The following is a 22,992-nucleotide window of genomic DNA, read 5'->3' as shown; positions in this document are numbered from 1 at the left end:
GGCAGTCGCTTAACCAACTGAACCACCCAGGTGCCCTGGCTCCTGGTTTTCTTATTCTCAGGGATATGTGCACAGGCTCCCTCCCTCTGCACAGTTCTTATCCTTGTTGTTGTTTTTGTTTTTAAAGATCTTATTTATTTATTTGACAGAGAAAGAGAGCACAAGCAGGGGCAGCGGCAGGCAGAGGGAGAAGCAGGCTCCCTGGGATCATGACCTGAGCCAAAGGCAGACACCGACTGAGCCACCCAGGCGCCCTGTTGTTGTTGTTGTTGTTTTTTTAAAGATTTTATTTATTTATTTGACAGAGAGAAAGAGAGAATGAGCACAAGCAGGGGGAGTGACAGGCAGAGGCAGAGGGAGAAGCAGGCTCCCCACAGAGAAGGGGGAGCCCGATGTGGGACTCGATCCCAGGACTCCGAGATCATGACCTGAGCCGAAGGCAGTTGCTTAACCAACTGAGCCACCCAGCGCCCTGTTGTTGTTTTTTTAAACTAGATTTTGCAGTTATTGTTAGTTAAGCACGGGGTTCCAATGTAATCTCCCGACAAACACACAAAGTAGCAAGGGAGAGCCGAGCAGTTCCTTTGCTGTTGAGTATTGGTCCTTTGCTGTTGACTCTTGAAAAGGACATGATGATAAAGACTCTGACTCTGACCACATTTCTCTACGTGGGGATTTAAAAGAGCGGAGATTCACCTTCACCCTCTGTTGAGCTCTGTGGCAGGCACCGAGCTGGGTGTGTTTATATTCAATAGTGATTTCTTTAAATTCTGGGAATCAGTGCTACAACAGTTCAAACCCTTTCTTGGTAATCATTACAGCAAAATAAGACTTCCATTTTTGAAGGGGCAGGTGGATGGAGATGGGAATTGCAAAGCCTTGGAAGTGATGGCATTTCTGAAGGTCACTCTCCGGTGTCCCTTCTGTGAGGTGTGAGGAACAGAGGAGATGATGGGCTGCTCTTTCCTGAGCTAAAACTGGAAGTCCAAAAGATTTTTGTGTCCCTTCCAAATATAAGCTGCCGTCATTTGGACTCTGAGATATTTGGATGTCTAGGCCAGTGCTGATAGAAATAAATTTAAAATTTTCTAGTAGCCACATTAATAAGTGAGAAGAAAAAGGTGAAATTAACTTTGATAATATATTTTCATTGACAAATATCACTGCAACATGTAGTCAGTATAAAAATTACTGAGATGTTTAAAATTCTTTTATACTACATTTTTGAAATTTGGTGTGTATTTTACACTTACAGCGTCTCTCAATTTAGACTAGCCCCATTGCAAGTACACAATCGCTATATGCAGCTAATGGCCACCATATTGGACAACACAGGTCCAAGTCACTTGGGCAACTTATGGAGGTAAAAAGGACAAAGGAGACAATAAAACAGATCATTTGGAATTTGAATAGTTCTGAAAAATTATGGCAGATTGGAGGATGAAAAAGAGCATAGACCCTTTGTCCCAGACACCTCTCAGTGAGTGCCATTGTCTTAGGACCTCCAAGGGCTCTCACAGGTGACAGACAAGAACCTGACACTGAGGGAGTCCAGAAAAGTTGCAGGGAAAATGATTACTTTTTGATAAATTCCCTAATGGGTAGGGGACTCATCATTGTGGAAACTTAGCTGGTGAAGCCTGGGAAGTACAATCTGTAAGGGGGAGAATGGTGTGCGGGTTAGTGTGGTGACTGCAGCCTCTCCTTGGCCCCTGGGCTCCCCTAGCATCAGAAATAGATTTCGGGTGCCTGGGTGGCTCAGTTGGTTAAGCGACTGCCTTCAGCTCAGGTCATGATCCTGGAGTCCTGGGATCGAGTCCCGCATCGGGCTCCCTGCTCGGCGGGGAGTCTGCTTCTCCCTCTGACCCTCCCCCCTCTCATGCTCTCTCTATCTCATTCTCTCTCTCAAATAAATAAATAAAATCTTTAAAAAAAAAAAAAGAAAGAAATAGATTTCATTGAATCAAGGGATTAGCTGTTCACTCCTCCCGTGGAGGCTCAGTGAAAGCAGAGCCTTTGAGGCATTTGGAGTTACACATACCCCAGCAATTATTTTCATGGGCCCAAACTTCCTGTCACTGACACCTGGCCATCCTGACATTTCTGCAAATCCAAAAATAAAGAGCAGGGACGAGGAGGCCAGAGAAGCCAGAGGAAGTAGGAGCCTGAATGAGAATGTTGAAAATCTCCTGCCAAGGGGTGTTGTCAGTTGGGGGGACGGAGAAGGCCGACTCTGTCAACTCGTCACTGGCGGAGGGCCGGCACATATGTAGGTGATGGAAATGTGGCGACGATGGGGCCACAGTTGCTCTCCGGGTGGGCCAGGAGGGTCTGCCCTGTTTATCCCTCCACGCATGACATGGATTCTGCTGACACCCGGGGCCCCAGTGAACTTGTCAGGGCAAATGCTCTACCACCTGCGGCCACCACGGCAGCACTCCTCCCTTTTATACACAACGGAGCAGGCTCCGGACACCACTCAGATATTCCAGGTCCTTCGAAAGGGGCAAAGACTTTGCACGGCTCTCTTTGCCAAAGGAGTCTGACTCTAATTATCACAAGGAAGTAAAATTGCGGGGTTGGTTTACATACCAACGTCTTCTCTTACGAAGTTTGGGAAGTCAAATAGGGAGGAAGAGCTTCTGCAAATGTCAGCCCCAGATTCTGTTAGAGTTGCGTGTTGGCTACTTGTTTTCTCAAGAATTTCCCTTTCCAACTTTTAAAGAGCGAGCATACAAACCCTGCAAACATTTTATTGAGAGAAGCCTAAGGGTACACCAAGGAGATAAAAACTATCCTGGTTCCTCACTACTTCGCAATAAAATATTAAACATGCACAAGTGAAAGGCGTATGAAAAAAATAATCGTTGAGAAAGATATTGTGAAGTTCTTTGTAACTTGAAAGACGAACAGATTGGATTATTATAAGTCAGCCCCAGGCAAATAAATACCCTGACCACTGAGTGTGATGGAGAATCTGTTTGTATGCATTTCCTTGGGGGACAATTAGGTGGTCTCCTTTCCTTCCTCCTGTCCCCCAACTTCCTTCCTTCCTACTTATTTGCAAAAATGAATTAAAACCATGATCATCATGGCTCTTGGGATTAGGATGAGGTTATCTAGGTAAGGTGAGGCTGTTTATTCCTTTTTGGTGTGTTTATGCATGGTCAGGAAATACTGAGTGAGTGAAATTTTTTGCATATGGCACTATGTAGAAACAGACAGGAGGTATCAAGAATCATGTTTTGGGGGCACCTGGGTGGCTCAGTCGGTTAAGCGGCTGCCTTCAGCTCAGGTCATGATCCCAGCTTCCTGGGATCAAGCCCCATGTCCGAATCCCTGCTCAACGGAGAGCCTGCTTCTCCCTCTCCCTCTGCCTGCCACTCTGCCTACTTGTGCTCTCTCTCTCTCAAATAAATAAATAAAATCTTATAAAAAAAAAATCATGTTTTGGCAGCCAGAGCTGAGTGTGTCAAGAAAGAGAAGATGTGGGGCTAAAGACTCTAAAGGCAGCCACAGCTGTAAGCTGCCATCTAGAAATTCCCAGGCAGGGCAAGCAGCCCTGCTACTCCGCTCTCCGCTCTCCCTTCTGTCTGCCTGCTTGCAGGGCCTGTGTCCCCTCCTCGCTATCATTTTTTTCCTTCATCCAGTTCAGTTCTGGTTTCTGCTCCTGTGTAGGAACACTTCTTGGACCATTCTTCTCTGTTCTGATGGGCTGTCTCCATCACTGAAGACTTGGTTGGGATCATCTACATCAGAATTATCTCAGAGGCCTGTTAAAAATACAAACTTCCAGACCTTGCCCAGACCAACCAAATCAGAATACAAACCAGGATCTATCATGGGGGTGGAATTTGCATCTCTGACAAAGGGCACCAGTGAGCCGTCACACACTAAATATTGAGACTTCCTGCCGCCCTCCCCCCCAGTGAAGGAAAGACTTCCTGCCGCCCTCCCCCCCCCCCCCAGTGAAGGAAAGCATTTGAGGACGGAGGGGGCTGTGCAGGGGCTGTGCAGAGGCTGTATGGCTCCTGGTCCACAGCTCAGGGGGCTCTGGAGCTCAGCACTAGTGGTTCTCAGCTCCACCACTCACCAGCTGAGACCTGTCTCTGTATTGTTCTAAGCTAGAGTTCCTTCTTACAAAATACAAAAGGATAATGACTATACCTACCAATAGGCCACCTGGGCCTCATGTGCAGCAGGAACTCAATACATGTTAGCAAGCTATACTCTGGTTACTCTAAGAAAAGGACACAGGTTTTTGTGAAATTGCCATGATGGGAAGCCCATGCTCTAGAAGCCTCCTGAACACCAGACCTGTTGTTCATGTCCCACTGGCAGTAGCTGAGGGCTGTGTGTTCCTGTTGGGGGAAGCAGGGCCTGATGGGGGTCCAAAAGGGAGAGGGGCCTTTGAGCCAACAAGAAGAGGAAGGAGGGGTCTGCTTAGGTCACTGGAGGGGGCAGCTTGAAGAGACCTAGGGAGAGGCATCTCCCCTGAGGCCAGGTGAGCTGGGGAGATAAACCAAATCGGGGCACAGGGACCCTGAATATGCCGCCAGTCCAATCCGCCGTCCCCTCAGACCCTGACTGCGGTCCAGCAATGCCTCGGTCTTCTGTTGTAGTAATAGAAAAACAGTGCTGGCTTAGGAGCCAGAAAATGATAGCAAGTCCCTTCATGTGACTCTTTGTTTCCTTATCTACAAAATGGAGAAAATACTGCCCTTCAAGGTAGTCATAAGAATCAAGAAAATACCTACTAATATGGTAAATTTTAAATTCTGTAAATATACGGTATTTTAAAACATCCTTTCCTCTTCCGTGGTTCTTCTTCTAGTCTTCTTATTAAAGATTGTATTTATTTATTTATTTATTTTATTTGAGAGAGAGAATGCGAGAACATGCACAGTGGGGAAGGGCAGAGGAGGAGGAAGAGGGAAAGAATCCCAAGCAGACTCCACACTCAGTGCGGAGCTGACGTGGGGCTTGATCTCACGACCCTGAGATCATGACCTAAGCTGAAACCCAGAGTCGGATGCTCAACCAACTGAGCCACCCAGGCGCCCTTCTAGTCTTCTTATTAAAAACCCTTTCCTTAAACCTGCTCTTCCCTTAAGCTATCGATCATTTCCCCTTCTGTTTCCTTTTTCTTTTTAAGCCACCAAAGTTTTCAAAAGAGGCACAGATGAGGATGGCTGACAAGAGCAGCTATCCCACAATCCGGACCTGGATGGTTGGTTTAGAGGGATTTCTATGCATCTGAAACTGGGCGGCGTAATTCCAAAGGCAGGGTACCAGGAAAGCCTGTAAGGCACAGCATGCCTGTGTCAGTTCCTGGCCCTCACTAGTCAAGGAACTAGTCAGGAACTGACAGGCCCCAGGCCCCATCTGCAAAATGGGGACTGTGGGGACAGTGATACACGCAAGACTGCGATGAGGATTGTAATACATAAGGCCTAGCATAGTGGTGAGCACACAGTAGGTGCTCAGTAAGTGCTAGTATCTTTGTTGTAGAACCCCAGCTCTATCTGTGGAATGGATGGATCTCTTTTCTCCCTGATTCCATCCTCAACAGTTTGGGAAGCAGCGTCCACCTCTATCCTCTCTGGACCAGAAGCTGAGTTCAGTAAAACTAATTGAGTTGTGCTAGATGTGCTGGGAGCTGGAGGAAGAAAGGAATATGGTGCTGTCCTTGTGCTCTGGGGGGGTGTGTGTGTGTATGTAGGGGGTATGTGTTAGAGGTGTGTGCTGGGTGTGTGTGCGCAATGGAAGTGTGTGAAGTGAGCACAGTAAACCAATCCCTTCACTCGAATGCAGAGGGTACACTGACAGGGTGAACACAGAAGGCTGTGGAAGCACCGAGGAGGAGCATGGAGCTCACCTGAGGGAGGGGTCAGTTGGGAGGAGACGCCCCCAGAGATTTATGAACACCTGGAGTATAGGGAATACAGCTGAGATGAGGGGAGAGAACAGGAGAGAAGGAATTCTGACAGCTAAGTTAGCTAAGCCAACTTGGGACCACATGGTTCTCCTTGGAGGATCAGAATTCTCAACTCCGGAAGCTCACATGAGAGTCTTCTGACTCCGCCCCTTGGTTATTTCTTGCTGTTACTTCTTTTAAACTGTTTCAAATTATCCAAAGGGTAAATCTCTTTTTTTAAAAAAAAAGTTCTTATTTTCTTGTGTTAGTTACAATTATAGGGGAAGGAATTTCCTCCATCATCTAGGGTCGGGGTTTGGTACATTCAGGGTGGCCATACCCAGGCCACACGCAAGGATGCTTGGACCCAAGTCAAGACTGGGGTAGCTGGGAGAGGTGAAGAGTAGGGACCCAGAGAGGGATGATGGGGGGCCAGAACCTTTCTGCCCACCCAGACGTTTCTCTTCCATGAGAAAGGCAATCCTTGACCAACTCACCACACCGATGGAGAAATAGTTGTTCATGATGTTGTATGGGACCTGGTCCCCATTCTCCACCTCCTCTCTGGGGATGACTTCCAGATGCCAGCGGTCTAGCATCACCAAGGGGCTCTGCTCGATGTCCTTCAGGATTTTTGTCAAGCTGCCCCCTTCATAACCTGTGGAGCACGGCATTACATGTGACCCCAGGGCAGAAAGGCTAACTTGTTGCTGATGTACAGGCAGCTATCAAGGCAGGGAACTCTGTGGGCATCTGTGACCAGGAGACTCCCCAGTGTGTCTGTGGGCCAGAGACACTTAGGTTCCCTGAGCCATGGAGGAGGAAAGGACAACAGGGTGTAGTAAGAAAGAAGCTGGGGAGATTTGGAAGGCAAAGGGGTGGGGGCTGGGCAAAGGCGGGCAGGCTTACGTAGCCACAGCAAGCCCTAGAGAATTGGTGGGCTGGGGGGCTGGGAAGCTGCACACGGGAGAACAAAGGATCTGTTCCAGGACTGGGTCATGTCGGAGATGGACAGTGTGGTAGGCAGAATTTTAGGATGGTCTCCCCTATCCCTGCCCAACCCCCCAAGGGTATATACCCTGCAATTCCCAGGACTTACAAGTAAGATAGGATAGTCCCCGTCATGATTAGCTATACGATATGGCACAGTTGACTTTAAGCAAGGGAGATTATCTGAGTGGATTTGACCTAATTGGCTCAGTCCTTAGAAAGGACTGGGCTTTTCCTTAAGAAACTGATTCAGAGCTCTCATTGAGAGGGATTTCAGATGAGGGAGATTCTCCGTGGCTGGCTTTGAAGATGGAGGGATCCATTTGTCAAGGAAAAAGGAAGCCTCAAGGATTTAATAGTGGTCCCAGCTGATAACCAGCAAGGAAACAGGGACGTTGGTCCTATAACCACAAAGGACTCACTTCTGCCAACAATGTGAATGAGCTTTGAAGCAAATTCTCCCTCCGGAGACTCTAGAGAAGAGCACAGCCTGTCCAACACCCTCATTTCAGGCTGTGAGGCCCAGAGCAGAGAACCGAGTCATGCTGTTCCAGGCCTCCTGACCGACAGGACTGTGAGCTAACAAATGGATATTTTAAGCCTCTACATTTATGATCATTTGTTATGCAGCAATAGAAAAGCAGTATAGAAAGTGAATTTTAAGTCGTGAGAGATTAGTGGGAGAGACAGTCTTTTCTTTCAGATAACACTCCCACGTTCTGCTTACCTTTAGGGCAACCCCGAAGAGTATTTTCAAGTTGTTAGTTTGGTCAGCTCCTTAGGGACGCCTCACAAGGTAACAATGGTAGCAACTATGTAGCTGAGGACCTGGAGCCTCTCTGGGAGCATAGGGCTGGGCTTCCTGTGTGAAATTTGCGCCTAGCTATGCTGCCTGGATGCACACAGCCTGGGACCACATTCTGCTTGTTCCTCTTGAAGAGAGGGCTCTTCCCTAGCCTCAGGGTGGGGCTGAGGACATCTGTTCCTGCCAACTTCCTTCTGGGGCTGGCTTCTGCTTCCTGTGCTCCTGCCACCAGGCATGCACCCAGCTCTGAACACTGACCACTGCCTGAGCTGGTCTTGAATCCTCGCTGAATCCATCAGCCATCTGGAAGTCCATCCCAGTTCTGCCTGCCAGACTGCTCTGCCCCCTTCCATGTGCTGTCCTGACCTCCTCTGCGCTCTGGAGCATTCCCAGCCCCATGGGGGCGGCTGCAGTTTGCAGAGTTCTCCTCAGCTCCTGCCCCTTGTCCCGTGAACTGGTCACCACTTTGAGATCCCCCACAGGGGGACTGCAAAATGAGGGCCAATGACCATGGGGGCCTATGATGATCTGGATGCCCCAAGTAGCTGGCAACATAGCTTTTCAGTTTGCATTCTGAGTCCTAATTCAGAAGAAGAGCAGTAATTTGGAGAGGAGGGAATTTTATTCAGGAAACACCTGAGTGAGCCCTTACTAGAGTAAGCATTGTGGGGGGCATAGAGGAGCCTACCCTAAAGCTGACTATGTTCTGCTGGGGTGGACAGGCTCTAGGCTGAGAGTTTCAGGATCAGAGTAAATAGACTGAGGGGTGAGCACAGGTCTCAGCAAAACTTGGAGAGCAGGGGAATGGTCATGGAGTAGGTAGGACTCTGTGGAATGGAATTCTTAGAAGGGAAGTTCAGCCTAGCCCTGCAGAGCATCCCTGGAGATTGGCGTGCTTGTCCCCGGGGGAGGGCCACTGGCACGCAGACTCACCTCCTCCCCAGCGGAGACAGCGGGCCAGGTCATTTCCTGTTCCAAGAGGCAGGACAGCCACCGGTGGATGCTTTGCAAAGTTGGCCTTATCTGCAATCCATGCAGAAGAAGAGAAAACCATATGCCACCAGATTACGGAACCTGTGGGTTATTTAATTATCCCTGATCTGACGCTTAAAACCCCTCCAGGGCATCTTTGTTTGCAGAGCTCCCATAATGGAGAGCACACTACTTCCTAAAGCTCTTCCTTCTGCTGTGTGTGAACCGTTACAAAGGATTCTTTCATACTGAGCTAACTCGGTCTCCCTGTAACTTGCACCTGCTTATCCTCATTTCATCCAAATTCTTTCCTTTGAGGTGACAGCGTACACCTTGAAAACATTAGTTTGTAATCGTAATTAACACCTTCTCCATTTGTCCCTCACAGCAACTCTGCGGGGTATTACTGTTCTCCTCATAGATGATGGAATTGAGGTTCAGAGGGGGAAAGTAAGTCTGGAGTCACGATCCAAACCCAGATCTCTGTGGTCCCAAGTCCAGGCTCCTCCTTGCTTCAGGGGCTACGCAGGTGCACGGAGAGTAACCACAGCTGGGTCTGAGAAATCAGGGAATCGTGGGGTATTTGGGAAACTGGCGCTGTCTCATCTAATGTCATTCAGGTTGAAAGCTTAAAAATAATATTGTATCTAACAAACAAAACCTCAAGGTGTTATTTGGCACACAGATACGAGTTCGTCACTTCCCCCACCTCCCAGACTCGCAAATCCACAGTTCCCAAGCTGCTCTGCCATGCGGCTTGTGAGGAAGCATCAGACTAAACCGCTGGAGAAAGCACAAACATGCGTGGTTTCACGGGGCTGCAGACCCACAGCAACATGTTGGTGGCACGGAGGAAGGTGGGACAGGCTCGCGCACCCACTGGGCTCCAGGGGGCGCCACTGACATAAGCTGCAACAGGCCCGGTGCAGGAATGTGGGTGAGGCTGACTGAGGAGTGCGCTTGGGGGGACGGGAATCAGCAAGTGGGGCAAATGCTAGGGCTGCCCCCTCAAAAGGGGGAGTTCACAGGTCCCCGGGGTTGTCTGGCTCATGCCACAAGTGACTGAGCTCAGGCAAGGCCCTGGGCTGAGCTCACCACCAGGAGGTTTAAGGCGGGGGACAGAGCAAAGCAATGGGCTCTGTCATTGTTCCTGGAACACGTGGTCTGCATTTCTGCTTCCCTGCCCTTGTACCTGCTGCTCCCTTTGCCTTAATGTCTGCTCCTTCCGTGGGCCCCATCTCAAAAGGTCAACCATCTTCCTGGTGTTGAGGCTAGAAACCTGGATGTCATCCTCGGTTTGTCCCTGTCCCTCACCCGGCATCCATTCACACAGCAGTTTCCATGCGCTGTTTCCGTAATAGATCTCTCGGCAAGCTCTTCTCGATATTCCTGTGCTGATGCCTGAGCTCAGGTACATGATTCCTTCCCCGCCCCCCCCCCCCCCCCGCTACTGAGCCGCTGCCTCTTTACTTCCCCAGTCTCAGTTTCCCCTAGTGGCTCTTCACCCCTCCAGGGCATGTGGTCCCTTTCCCTCTGTCATGGTGCCCATCATCTCCAGCACGGCACCAGGCTCTGTCCTCCGCTCTAGCCTCCTCCTGCTCGATGGGTCAACCATGCTCAAGTATATTCAGTGCCTTAAAGTCACAAGCTCTCTGTTTGTTTAGAAGCTGCCTCTGGGAGGCCCTCCCTGGTTGCCCTAGTCTAGGCCAGGTGCCCCTCCAGTGTTTCTTGTCATCGACTACTCGTCTGTTCTCGGTATGCACTGTAACCTCCCTGGGGGAACTATGTCTCAGTCATCGCAGTATCTCTGCACACATTTACTGAGGGCCTACCATGTGTCAGGTGCTGTGTTAGGTACTGGGGCTCTAACAGTGGGTCAAAGTGCCACGACACAGGCTCTCATGGTGCTTACAACTGAGAGGGAGAGACAGATCCTAATACAGTCTTCATATAAATGATGCAAAATTCCAAATTCATACTGGAAAGGGAAGAAGTGTGATCATATAATAAGGTGACTGAGGCTGGGTGTCAGGGAAGGCTCCTCTGAGGAAGCCACACTTTGGGGCTGAGAGCTGAAGTAGAAGTTGACCAAGGAATGGCCAGGGAGCATACCAGACCGGAGGAAGCACTTGGGCAAAGGCCCTGTGGTAGAAGGGAGACTGGTATATTCAAGGGTCTGAGAGAGGGACTGGGTAGCTGGAGTTTAGAGGGAGAGGAATCGAGGTACGAAGCAGGGCTGGAAGGGTGGACAGCTACTAGAGCACCAGGACCTTTTGTCTCTTTCCTAAGAATAATGGGAAGCCACTGATGTGTTTTATGTACATCACAAACCCACTGACATTTAGGAAAGACCGCTCTGGTTGTAGAGCATAAACAGATCAGCGGGGGGACCTAAATGTGGTGGCAGAAGGCACTGAATAAGTGCTTTAATATTCTTGAACGAATGAGTGAATGAATGAACATTATGCAGTTATTCCTTTCACCACTGTTTTCTCTCGTCAGGCCACCAACCTGTCATATGACCTTTATTCTTTCAATTTTGGGCATCCCCTTTCCCCTGTGTTCTCTGCAGATGAATTTTATAAAACCACCAAAGCCGACATCCTCCTTCGTGATGGAGAGGGAAGCATGCAAGCAGCTCCCAGGCCTGCAGCCACCCAGCCTCTGCTGATCAGCTTTTCCTCCCTGGGCTCCCAAAGGATGCCTCCCCCCCTCCCACAAACAACTCCCGAGCTGGAGGTGACAGGAGAGCGTGGGTGGCTGCTTGGCAGGGCTGTGTCCATGGAAACCGGAGTGCCTGTGGGGAGCAGAAGGTGGCAGGTGTGCTGGGTGTGGTCCCACCCCTCGTGGTAGGCTGCTTATGACCCCCACAGGCGCAGCCTTCCCTGCCCCGGTCAGGGTCTGCCCATGCCCATCCCTGATGCCTATCTTCCTCGCATCCTGTTGCCTCCACCTTCAAACAATATCCAGAAGCTGACTCCTCCTCACCACCTCCTCTGTGTCTCCTGTCGTCCAAGCCTTGGTCACCTGTCACTCGGATTACTGCAGGAGCCTCCTGACCGGTCTCCCTGCTGCTGCCCTTTTCTCATGATCTGTCGTGTCCTTCCTCTGCTCCAAACCATGCAGCGTCTGGGGACCTTTCCTGTACGAAGGCCATATTCTGTCTACTATCCAGCATATCCTAGTGACCTGACTCTGTGCTATCTCTGTTTCATTGTCTGTCACTCTCCCCTCACGCACCCTGCTCCGAGCACGCTCTGCAGCCCTCTTGCTGCCTTCAGCAGCCTGGCCTGCTCCTACCTCAGGGCCTTTGTATTTGCTGTTCCTTCTGCTGGAACTGCTCTTTCCTCAAGTATCCTCACGGCTCACCTCTCCTCCAGCTCTCCATGCAAAAGTCATCTGCTCTGTGAGGTCTTCCCCAAACACTTGGGTCTTAGACTTAGACCACCCCTGACCCTACCTACCTTGCCCCTTCCCTGCTGTATTTTTATCACCTTCCAATATGCTGTATGTTTCCCTTGTTTTTTGGTTGATTGCCTGTCTCCTCCCCCTAGAAAGGAAGCTCCAGGAGGGCGGGATTTCTATGCATTTGTTCACTGTTACATCTCCAGTGCCTGCAGGAGAGCTCGCACATGGAGGTGTACATGCAGTATTTATGGGAGGAATGACACACAATTCCAGAGTTAGTCTATATCATTTACAGGGGATGAGATGTCCAAGGACCCACAGATCCAGGCAGAGCTGGACTGAAACCCAGGCCTCCGGATTCCCAGCCTGGGCCCTCCCTACTTCCCTTCTGATCTAAGCATACTGGACACAGAACAGTGTGACCTTTCTTTGCTTGTACTGAGCTGCACTTTCTAGGTGTGCTTTCTGGACTCAGGCTCAGGTGCTCATCTCAAGGTGATTTGCCCCAGGCTATGTACACACCTGTGCTTAATTCTCTGGCCTTTACTCACCACCCTAGGTCTGGCTGGAGTCCTAGTCCTGCCCTCTCTCCCTCACAGCTCCCCGAACTGGTCTGTGCTGCCACTGCCCAAACCCCGGCCGTGACAGATGCTTATGAGGCAAGGCCTGAAACCAAACAGTTACACCTGTACCTGTGGGAATCCTTCCATTTCTCTTTTCCTCCCAAAGTAGATATGTAGTTAAGCAATGCTCCAAGAGTGGAAATAAGGATGAACAAGACGTGGCTCCGTTTCTCTTTCCTGTTGATTGCCTTCCTCTGACTTTCAATATACTTATTATAAATAAACTCTAAAGCCCCTCCCAGCCCATTCTTACCAATGCAATCCAAAATCCAGCCAACTGTCCCATCTCCTCCGCAGGCTAGAACACGGAAGTCTGGAGTATCACGGAAAAAGTTCAGTCTGGGAAGTAAAAGGCCAAAATGGTCTTATTTACTAGGCTGTGGCTGACATTTGACACTACTTGAGTCAGAATCTCCCCTATTCCCTGGGAGTATGCTACAGCCCTGACTCCTTTTGGGGTTGGAAGGGTCACTTAGTGTTCTGAAACCAGAACTTCAGTGCCACTGAAGTATAGGGAAGAATCCTGGGGAGCCATGCTTGTAGAAGGAGAATCTAACTCAACATTCAACACAAACAGAAAATGGTTTTCTAGAAATTCGCTAATTTGTTCAGAGGAGGCCATAGTTTGCTTCTTTGGGCACCAATACAACCAACCCCCAGTGTACTGACTCTTCTCTGGCTCTCCTGCTTGCTCTGTCCTCTGAAGCTCTCCTTTAAGTCAGATGCAGTGAACTAGCTGGATCTTCATCCCACTGTCCTGTGGGTCCAGACCCGAGTGGAGGGAGCACCATTTCCCCTCTGGGGCCTTCCCCCTTCAGAGCAGGGCTCTTAACTGGGGGCCCACAAATCTCTAAGGGATCTGTAGATAGAATCGGAGGGCCATGAACCTGGCAGGAGAAAATGTTACATTCTTATCTTCCCTAAACTCTGAGATTTAGCCTCTCCAATTATGGAAGCCGGCAACAAATCACAGGTGTGAACAATACCTATGACTTTGTTAGAAGTCAAATTCAGGTATTTTTATGTTTTATTACAGTTGTGGTAGCTGCCCCATGCTATCACTTATGCTCATCACTGTTTTTAATTAATAGTAGTTACTAGACCTGCCTCTGGATCGTATCAAAAATGTGTTAGTAAATCACATATATTCCCATATCCCAGTATTTTTGTTTTTAATATTTTGATAACTGTCTTTTCAATATAATTCATTTCCCTGGTGATCCTATAGATTTCATTTTACGCATTAAGAAAAATTCTCTGAGAAGAGGTCCATTGGCTTCATCAAGCTGCCAAATGGGTTTCTGGCACAAAAAGGGACAAAAATCTCTGCTTCAGAATAGATGTGACCTGCCAACATCCATGGGAAGCTGAAGCTCAGGGGTTCCCCTCTGTCCAGCCTGGTGGTCTGAGAAGACCCCTGGGGCTTTCTGAGTCACTGATGCGTATGTGGGCAAAGCAATATTTCCTCCCCTCCCCGACTCCTGCAGAACTCTGCTCTCCTCTAGGAAGTGAATTCTGAATGGAGGCCCCTTTCATTTCGGCTAGACAGACACAGCAAAGATACTCAGGGCACAGCAGTCCTGGAAGTAGCCCCCAGGCTTGTCATGCAAGACAGAAACAATTTAGGATGAATGAGGTTAAGCCAGAGTACTGTATTCAGGTATCACAATGCCCCAAAAGAGAGGGGGCTGGTAAAGGTACTTGCAGGCTGCCTTTCAGTCACAGGTCATGACGGGGCAGTAATTACGATCACGGTGACAGTGAGGACACCCACAGCAGCATAGGTGGGCTCTGTTTAGAAATCAGTTTTACATGTAAGTCATGGCAGAGGTGCTGGACTTGCACTCACATTTCTTTCTCCTTTTAACTCGGTCTTGCACCATCACAGCCATAGAAATAACAGCTTTGTGTCAAACAATGGAAGACTGGGACATGGTGCCTTTTTATAGTCCCTCCTGCAGCCCTGTCCCCCGCCCCCACCCGCTGAGGGTCTTGCTGAACTGAGCCTAGAAATGCAGGTTAGGAGGCTGGGCAAAGCAGCTGTGTGCTGGGAAGCCCAGCCCAGTGTGCACGGATCTGAAAAGCTGGCCTGGAGACCCACAGGCTCGGGCTGGCCAGCAGATGTCCCTAGCGCACCAGCCCTGTCTGGTAAGAAGCCCAGTCTGGGTGCCTTCCAGCCCCGATGATGAAGCGGCCTCTGATTACAGGGACCTGCAGCCATCACATTAGCGCTCCCAGCGGGCCCAGCCCCTCCCACCAGATGGGCAGTCCGACCAAAGAGGGGCTGCCTGTCTCCTCACTCTCCCGCTCTAATGGGCAGTGAAACAGCCAATAGGCACCCGGCAGGAAAAGGGCCAGGGGCAGCTTAACAACCTCTAAATTGGATAATCCTGGGGGGGGGGGAAGAGAAGTGATTTCATTGAATAACCAATTGCCTCGATCCTAAAACGCTCCCCAACAGCACATGCAACAGAACTCTGAGTCAGCTGTATAGATTTCCGAACTGCTGACTGCGCTAGGAACTCTTTCCTCCTCCCTGATGACTGTGAAGACACCGGCTAACAGCCTCACATAATTTACCAGCCCGCTCTTCCTGTCAATCCAATGATTGGCATGTGTGCTTTTTCTCTTTTACAAAAACACCAACTTTTTTCCCGGTGAGGTACACAGGGGGCTTCTTTCCAGAGCTAGCCACAAGGAGTGTTCCTGAGCGACTCCAGGAGCAAGTAAGTGTAGACGTGAGGAAATGAAGACAAAAAGATTAAAAGGGCAGGAAGGATAAGTCCATAGATGAAAGAGACAAGGAGGGTGACCAAAGAAAGGTATCTTCTTCAGATGAAAGGGGGAGGAGGAGAGATAAGTAACGATCGTTTCTCCATACCCTGGAGTAGGCCCCCCATTGTCCAGGTTGAAAACTTGTTTGGGGTTGAGCAGATAGTGGAATTTCCGAAGAATTCTATGGAAAAAAAAAAAAAAAGAGGGAGAGAAAGAGAGACAGAGAGGGAGAATGTCATCGTGAGAAGTCACAGTAGAGCAAACACCTCTGGAGCCCACTGGTGGCGGGAATCTGGGTCCATTTAAACCCAAGAGGGGAGAAGACTGCACAAGGCCCTGCAGATCCTGAAGTCTCAGGTCCAGTTGGCTTCATTCACACCCTCACGCCCTGGCTCAGGGCCTCCCCACCATCTAAGATTGTAGCATTCAACCCCAGGACTATCCTCCCTTGTGGATGAATAAAACTTCTATTCTCCTAAAGCTCAGTCCTCCTCCCAAATGTTCCATATGTTCTAGGTAGTACAATTCTGCTCTTTGTGGACTACACAAAGGTAACAAGGAACCCTCTATGGAAACCCCCCCCAAAATTCTGGGATCAGGAGGCAATGCAGGAGGTGGGGCTGGGGAGGGGAAGCCAGGGGCAGTGACCACCTGTAGGCTTGGTGTCAAGGCTCCAGCTTGAGACTAATCAGGTCAGTTCAGGAGGGGTGCCCTGCCCCCTGGACTAGGGAGCAGGGGTTCTCATAGTTCTCACTTTAACCCTACTTATTATTTTTGTAAACCCGGATTCCAGATCACTGCATCATCTGTCCATTACCCTGAACTGAACAGGGTGGGGGGAGAGAGCTGCTTCACCCATTTTCCCTCTCTCCTCCCATTCCCTTAGTGCTTCCAGGAGACTGGGCATTTCCTTCACTGAGGAAGGAAGGAACTCATTTCTTAGGAGTTGGACAGCCCAGGAGGTCCCAATCAGGTGAGTCCTGCCACTCCTCTTAAATCAAGAAAGGACCTGCGAGGCTGGGAAGGAAACAGGCGTCTCAGAACCTGGTCGGAACTTGGGAGCCATAATAATGGCTCACGTGATGGGCCCGAGGCTAAGCATGTGTCTACTTTAATCCTCACAACGGAGCTATGAGAGGAGTGGAGGAAACCAGAGCACAGGGATGTTAAGCAGTTGGTTGATCCAGGTCATAAAGTGGTCAGGGGTAGGGCTGGGACGGGAACCCAGGTCTGCCTGGCTCTGCAGTCCGCCCTGTTGAGGGGAAGAAAAAACCCTAGTGAACTTGTCTCAGCCTCTCCATTTTGAAAAAGAATAGAACATACCTTTCTCCTTGTCTCCCTCCACTCTTGGGGTTCACCAAGACCAGCAGGGGGTGGGTACCCGGGGTAGGGATGATCGTATACTTCAAAGGTAAAAGAAAAAGAAATTAGCTCTTTTTCAGCCAAGAGGATGAATGAGACGAGAGTTGACGCTAAGATGCCTTCCAGAAAAGGGGGACGGGAAGCAGTTCCCAGCATGGAGGAGAGGGAGCTAGGAGGTAGGTCTTTGTCCACTGGCTGAATTTTCTGAGGGGTTAAGCAGCTAAGTGTCTTTGACTTGAGTGGACCTAAGCAGTGTTAATGTTGACAGGAGTCTGAGGCTAGGATCAGAGATGCAGCAATGGCACCATAGCTTTAAATGATTCAACAATGGTGTGATATTGTGGCTATAAGCACAAGATTATAGATATATTTTTTAATTTATTTTTTTAAGTAAGCTCGATGCCCAGTGTGCGGCTTGAACTCATAACCCCTGAGATCAAGAGTCGCACGCTCCACCCACTGAGCCAGCCAGGCATCCCCTATAAGCACAAGATTATACTTCATGAGGGATACAGCTGAATATAATTTTAGAAGTTATGGTCTTCTGGTCATACACATCAACCAAATAACACTCGTGAAGTTAACCATCACTTCCACCAGCATCTTCCAAATCCACATTTCCAGCCCTAGTTTTTCTCTTGAGCCCTGCTTCCATATCTCTCACTGTCCAATGGATACTTTTAACCAGACATCTCACCGTCACTGCAAACTCACATGCCCGAACTGACCTATCTTCTGTCCCCACAAAACTGGTCCTCTCTCCCGGCTCACTGCTTCTCTTAAACACACTATTATCAGTTGGCTAGTCATCTAGGGAAGACCCCATCCTGCCAATTATTTCCTTGAATGTCCCTTAATCTCTGGCAGTCACCATGGTACCCACACTGCTCGGGCCTTTCCCACCTCAGGTAAGGCCTGTATGCAGTTCCTTCCTGGGACATCAGTCATGCCACTTCTGCTCAGAAACCTTTAATGACACCTTGTTGCCCAGAGGATAAAATCCAAATCTCTTAACGTGGCATCCATGGCATTTTAGCACAGCCCCAATCTCCTGTTGCCTCTTAAATGCTAAAGCCCTCAGCGGCAGTCCCAGTCAAGCCTGGCTCTGACTCTCCAGTGAGTGTGTCTCCTGCCTTCCCACCCTGGGGGCCTGCTCACACTGGTTTCTTCTCCTCCTTGATGCCCTGAAGAGCCCACTTCCTTCTTTTCAACCTCTTAAAAAGAACTTCTCATTCTCGGGGCCCAACTCAAGAGCAATTTCCTCTATGAAGCTTTCCTTGATCACTGCAACCAAAACCATTGCACTTGAAGCATGGAATATCTCCTGGGTTCCTTTTGTTGTCCGTTAATGTGGGTTTTGTTTCATGTGTTCTTAGGTAAATGTCTCAAAATGTCAACTGGATTCTAAATGCCTCAGGAGCAGGGCAGGTGTGCGTATAACCCTCCTCCCAAGCATCCCATGACACCGGATCAGGAAGTGGGTACTTAATAAACACTTGTGGATCCAACTGAAGGACAGACTGATATGGAGGTGTAGCTGTATTCCGTATTCAATGTGTGATGCCTACCTTTCCAGATCTCAAGCTAAAATTTGAGCTAACACAGTACCATGTTGTTTGAAATGGACAGCAGCATTCTTTATGATTTTTTAAGAATTTTCTCATCTGCCCAGGGTGACTGTCTGTGTGACCTCCGGGGATGATATTCAAAATATTTAACCATCTGTACAGCATGGGCACTCTCAATCAAAACAGATGCAGGATAACCAGATGGAGGCCAGCTGTAAACAACTGGTATACCTTCATTGTGTATTTGTGTGTGTGTGTGTGTGTGTGTGTCTGTCTGTCTGCTCCACCTGACTTTCTGCCTTTCAAAGTGTCTAGAGCTATCCCATATTACTATGGTTTCTCCATCATTATTGCTTATGTTTTAATTTTTAAGACATACTAATTTCAAGACCCACTATTTCCTTTTCTAATACTTTTACTTGGTGAACCCAAGTAAAAAATGAGTTCTTAAGGGACGCCTGGGTGGCTTAGTTGGTTAAGAGTCTGACTTTGGCTCAGACCATGATCTCAGGGTCCTGGGATTGGGCCTCGAGTGGAGTCCCGCATCAGGCTCCTTGCTTGGTGGAGAGTCTGTTTGTCCCTCTCCCTCTTCCTCTGCCCTTCCCCCTGCTTGTACTCTCTCTGTCTCCATCTCTCTCTCAAATAAATCAATAAATCTTTTTAAAAAATTCTTAAGTATACATTCTTAAGTATATATTTAAGGTTAAAGAAGAACTTCTGGATCTGATTAACTTTGTTTTGGCAGAACTCATTCTAGAAACAGCTTGACAGTCTTGGAAAACCCATTGTATATTTTCAATAAGTTTTACATAACTTGTTCCTAAAAAGGTGATAAAGTTAATTTGACCAGCAATGGAATCAGCCAACCTCCCTTTTCACCATTTGCCAACAGTGTGGTGGTCAAAGATAATTCCAGAAGGTGGAAATAAATTGTCCCTCCTGTGTGATGTAATTATGTAATTGACAGATGAGAAAGCAAATGTTGAGATCTATTTCTCTAGAACCCAAACCCTGTCCTCCCCACAGGCAGCCTTGGACATACTTAGAACAAGAGACTGGACTTGGGGCTCGCTGAGGTACCTGCATTACAAGTTCACCCTTGGCTGACACACTGCCATCAGACTTCCCACCTTGCCTGTCCTGTGACAAGAAAGACAAATATATTTTTTAAAAAATGCCCTAATTTAAAAAAAAAGAGAGATCAGAAGAAAAACAAATAGTTAATATAAAGAAAGAGAATATAAAACCAATATAGAGTCAGGAGGAGTTTTTCAAAATGTGGCTTTGGACCTAAAAAAAAGACATGTTCCCCTATGGGTTTCTCTAGGACTCCCCAGGCCTCTGTCATTCTTTGCTCTGACTTTAACTTGGAGACATTGGAACAGACCTAGGGAGAAGAAACACTGAAATTGGCAGAAATCTAGTTTGTTGATTTAGAAGCCTGAGCTCTGGGAAGCATGGCCTTAGATCTGGCTTCTCTGTTCAGCACTATCTAAATGATGTGATACTAAGTCATTTTTCTTAGTTTTGTTTGTTTTCTTCAGTGTTTATTATTTTTTATTGAGGTTTATTTTGCAGAATACGGTAAAATGCTCAAATCTCAATCTCCGGCTTGATGAATTTCTATATACACGTATGCCCTTTTAAGTACGGTCTCTTCAAACATAACTCCTGGCATTTGAATTTCATAAATGAAATCATAGGGAGTCTTTTTTTTTTTCTTTTGAGTATAGCCTCTTTTGTTCAGCATTGTATCCTCGAGACTGTCCATGCTTTCGCAGCTAAGCATGGCTCTCTCCCACTGCAATGCAGGATTCCATTCCACGCATATGCCTTAGACCCCTGCTGTCAGCGATCATTTATTTAGCTGGTTTCTAGTTTTTGACTGTTATGAACAAAACTGCTATGAATATTCTTGTGCAGATCTTTTGGTGAAATAAGTGCTCATATTTCTCAGGCAGATACAAAGGAGGACGTGTTGGGTCACAGAGTTAGTGTATTTCGAACCCAGGAGGTACTGCCACTTTGGCTTTCCAAAGTGGTGTTTTTCCTTCAGTTTTTTCATGAAACAGAGTAGCTGGTCAAGTCAAGTGTGAGACAGGAGGGGTCAACAGGACTTGGCAACATCTTGAAGACAGAAGGGGACGGTTAAGTTGTTCGGTATTTGGTCAAAAAGAGGAATCTCCAACGCAAGAGACAGAAAGTTTCAGATGGAGATAAAGGGACTTTAATTTTCCCGTTTACATCTCCAAACAGGGTTGGGACACCTAAGTGGGAGTCCTCAAGGGAGGGAGAAGTTCATGTTTAGACAACAGAGACAGGCTCACAGGGACAAGGGAGGCCTGGGAGGCCCAGCCACATGCAGGTGGGGACAGAAATTCCCGCAGCTGTGCTCTGCTGGCAAGGTGCTTAGAATGTATGTGCTTTCCTTGATGGGCCATGTGGAGCATTCTAGAAGGCCAGCAGTGAGCCCCAGTCAGAGGAGTTTTCTGTCACAATCTGATGAGTGCCGCACTGCCCTTTCAAACGTGTAGTGAAAACACAAATGGTTTCTCCTTAGGAGTTGTGCGGAAACCCTCGGAGGGATGTGACCGTCTGAATGCTGCCTGCATCTGAGCCATGAACCCAGAGAGCCCAGAGCCTGGCGGGGCAACAACACTTACCCGGGTCACAGGGCATATTGAAGTGGGCAGCAAAATATGGTCTCTGAGTTCCCCACCATCACACAATGTTGATAATTCACATTTTCGGTGAAACTGGAGGGAAGAATGAAGAAGAGAGTGAGTGAAACTGACCGAGGCAATGCCAGGTGTGAGGGTTCAGAGGTTTGCTGGTGAGACAGCTATGCAATGCTCCCCCAAATCCTTATGCACTGCTGGCTTTGGTAGTAGAGCCGCATGAGTGTGTGTGTGTGTTTGTGCATGTGCGTGTGTGTGTGTGTGTCGTGTGGTGTGGTCAGGGGTGCCATGTTGGCTGCAGGCAGAGAAAGGAGACCGAGTGCCATCCACGACTGCTGGAGTGAAATGGTCATGGGCAGGCCTGGGACCCTTCAGCGTGGCACTGCCATGTGGATTCCAGAAACCCCCTTGGACATTTGCTCCCTAGGCTCTGAGACTCTGTAAGGAAGGAGATCTTGTTGAACAGACTTGCAAGAGGCTGGAAGTGAAACCCAAGACTCAACCAGTGCATTTTAAGAGATCTACAGTCTCATGTGGAGACACATCCTTTTTGAGGCTAATACCTGGTCAGGGGGACAAGACAAGGACACAGAGCTGGCTTTGGCAGGCAGCATGGGCAGCGTCAGGTGTCCGGAGGGGACGTGGAGTGAGGCTGCTCTAAGGGGTGTGCCTTCCGCGATGCCTTGAGGAGCAGGGGCTCTCATGTCTCATTGTATGCCTACTCTGCGCCCCCGGCTCCAGATGACAACCGGGTGAGTTAATGGTCGGGTGGCTGCTCACGGCTGCCTGGCCACACAGGCAGTGAGTGGACCGGCCCGCTTCTCCTTCAGCAGCTCTCGCTCCCCTGGTTCTGGGGTCGCCCTCTCCCCAGGCAGCCTGGAGAGGTGCTGGCAGCACTGTTGGGCTTAGAGCCTAGAACGGGGGCTCTGGGCCTCCCAGTCTTGCCGCCCTAGCTCTGCTCATGCCCTCTGGCAGGACGTCCGCCGCTCCCTGGCCGCAACTTGAGCAAGAACACACTGGAAAGAAACAGGGCCACCCTGCACGCCGACCCACCGTCATCCGGCACCACACGCAGTGCCGCGCGGTGACGCTCTGGTAGCACTTGATACTTTTGTGGCACCGGTCACACTTGACGGAAGAGTTCCCTTCCACCCACGCGTGCTGCATCACCTGCAGGAGGGAAGGGAAGGATAGCAGGGAAGGCTGCAGAGCCACACCCCGGGGCCCGGGGCCTGAGAGGAGCACGGGGCTGGGGAGGGCAGAGGGGTTGCACTCTGCTCAGTGGGTTTTACTTAGTGGGCACGGGGCTGCTTGGCTGAACCGCACGGACTCCGTGCCTCCCTGCCTGACCATCGCCGTGCTAATCAAAGTCGATGAAAAACCACTTGGCCTGCACTTTGAATAGCTCATTCACCCTGGCAGGCAAGCCTCTGAGCAGCATCCTGTCTGGCAGTCCATCTGTCTTGCAGAACTCCTTTGCAGAGTGGTGTGCTTGTGTGCGCCCTCTTCTGGAAGGCAGCGCGATGCAGGCAAGCACTAGAGGGCTTGGGCCGCCGACAGAGCTGGGTGGAGTCACTGACCTTCCACTTCGCAGGCGGGTGACCTGGGGCCAGTTCCTGGACCTCTCTGAGTCTCAGGTCCCTCATCTGTAGAAATTGGCATGATAAGCCCCACCTCTGGGTTTTCTGGGATGATTTAAAGATAGCGCACATGGAAGAGGCTCTCTGGCACAGTTCTGGCCCTTTGGAGGTGCCTGCTGAGGGATAACTCCCTTCGCCCTCCCGTCTTCTATAGGCCAGTGGCTCTCAGCCCATTAGAACCACCTGGGAGTTTCTAGAAGTCCTAATGCCCAGACCTCACTCCAGACCAGATAATCAGAGTCTCTGGAGACAGG

The 22,992-nt window shown here is 49.2% G+C and overlaps 1 protein-coding gene across 3 annotated transcripts in view; it reads right to left on the bottom strand.

Annotated features, from left to right (window-relative positions):
* The window catches only part of DGKG (diacylglycerol kinase gamma), a 159,844-nt gene that overhangs the window by 86,710 nt on the left and 50,142 nt on the right, over positions 1 to 22,992 (bottom strand). Inside the window, exons 11-18 of one of the 3 annotated variants that reach the window (XM_021692349.1) lie at positions 22,152 to 22,268; positions 21,084 to 21,176; positions 19,501 to 19,560; positions 16,814 to 16,893; positions 15,597 to 15,671; positions 12,969 to 13,054; positions 8,646 to 8,735; positions 6,415 to 6,575 (exon numbers count right to left, since the gene is read on the bottom strand). In XM_021692349.1, the coding sequence (XP_021548024.1) occupies positions 6,415 to 6,575; positions 8,646 to 8,735; positions 12,969 to 13,054; positions 15,597 to 15,671; positions 16,814 to 16,893; positions 19,501 to 19,560; positions 21,084 to 21,176; positions 22,152 to 22,268 (762 nt within the window). The remainder of the gene's footprint in view (positions 1 to 6,414; positions 6,576 to 8,645; positions 8,736 to 12,968; positions 13,055 to 15,596; positions 15,672 to 16,813; positions 16,894 to 19,500; positions 19,561 to 21,083; positions 21,177 to 22,151; positions 22,269 to 22,992) is intronic. The other 2 variants (XM_021692350.1, XM_021692351.1) reach the window with 2 other exon arrangements.

This window comes from Neomonachus schauinslandi, chromosome 1 (assembly GCF_002201575.2).
Source record: "Neomonachus schauinslandi chromosome 1, ASM220157v2, whole genome shotgun sequence".
NCBI lineage: Eukaryota > Metazoa > Chordata > Mammalia > Carnivora > Phocidae > Neomonachus > Neomonachus schauinslandi.
This window is presented reverse-complemented; position numbering and strand designations above follow the sequence as displayed.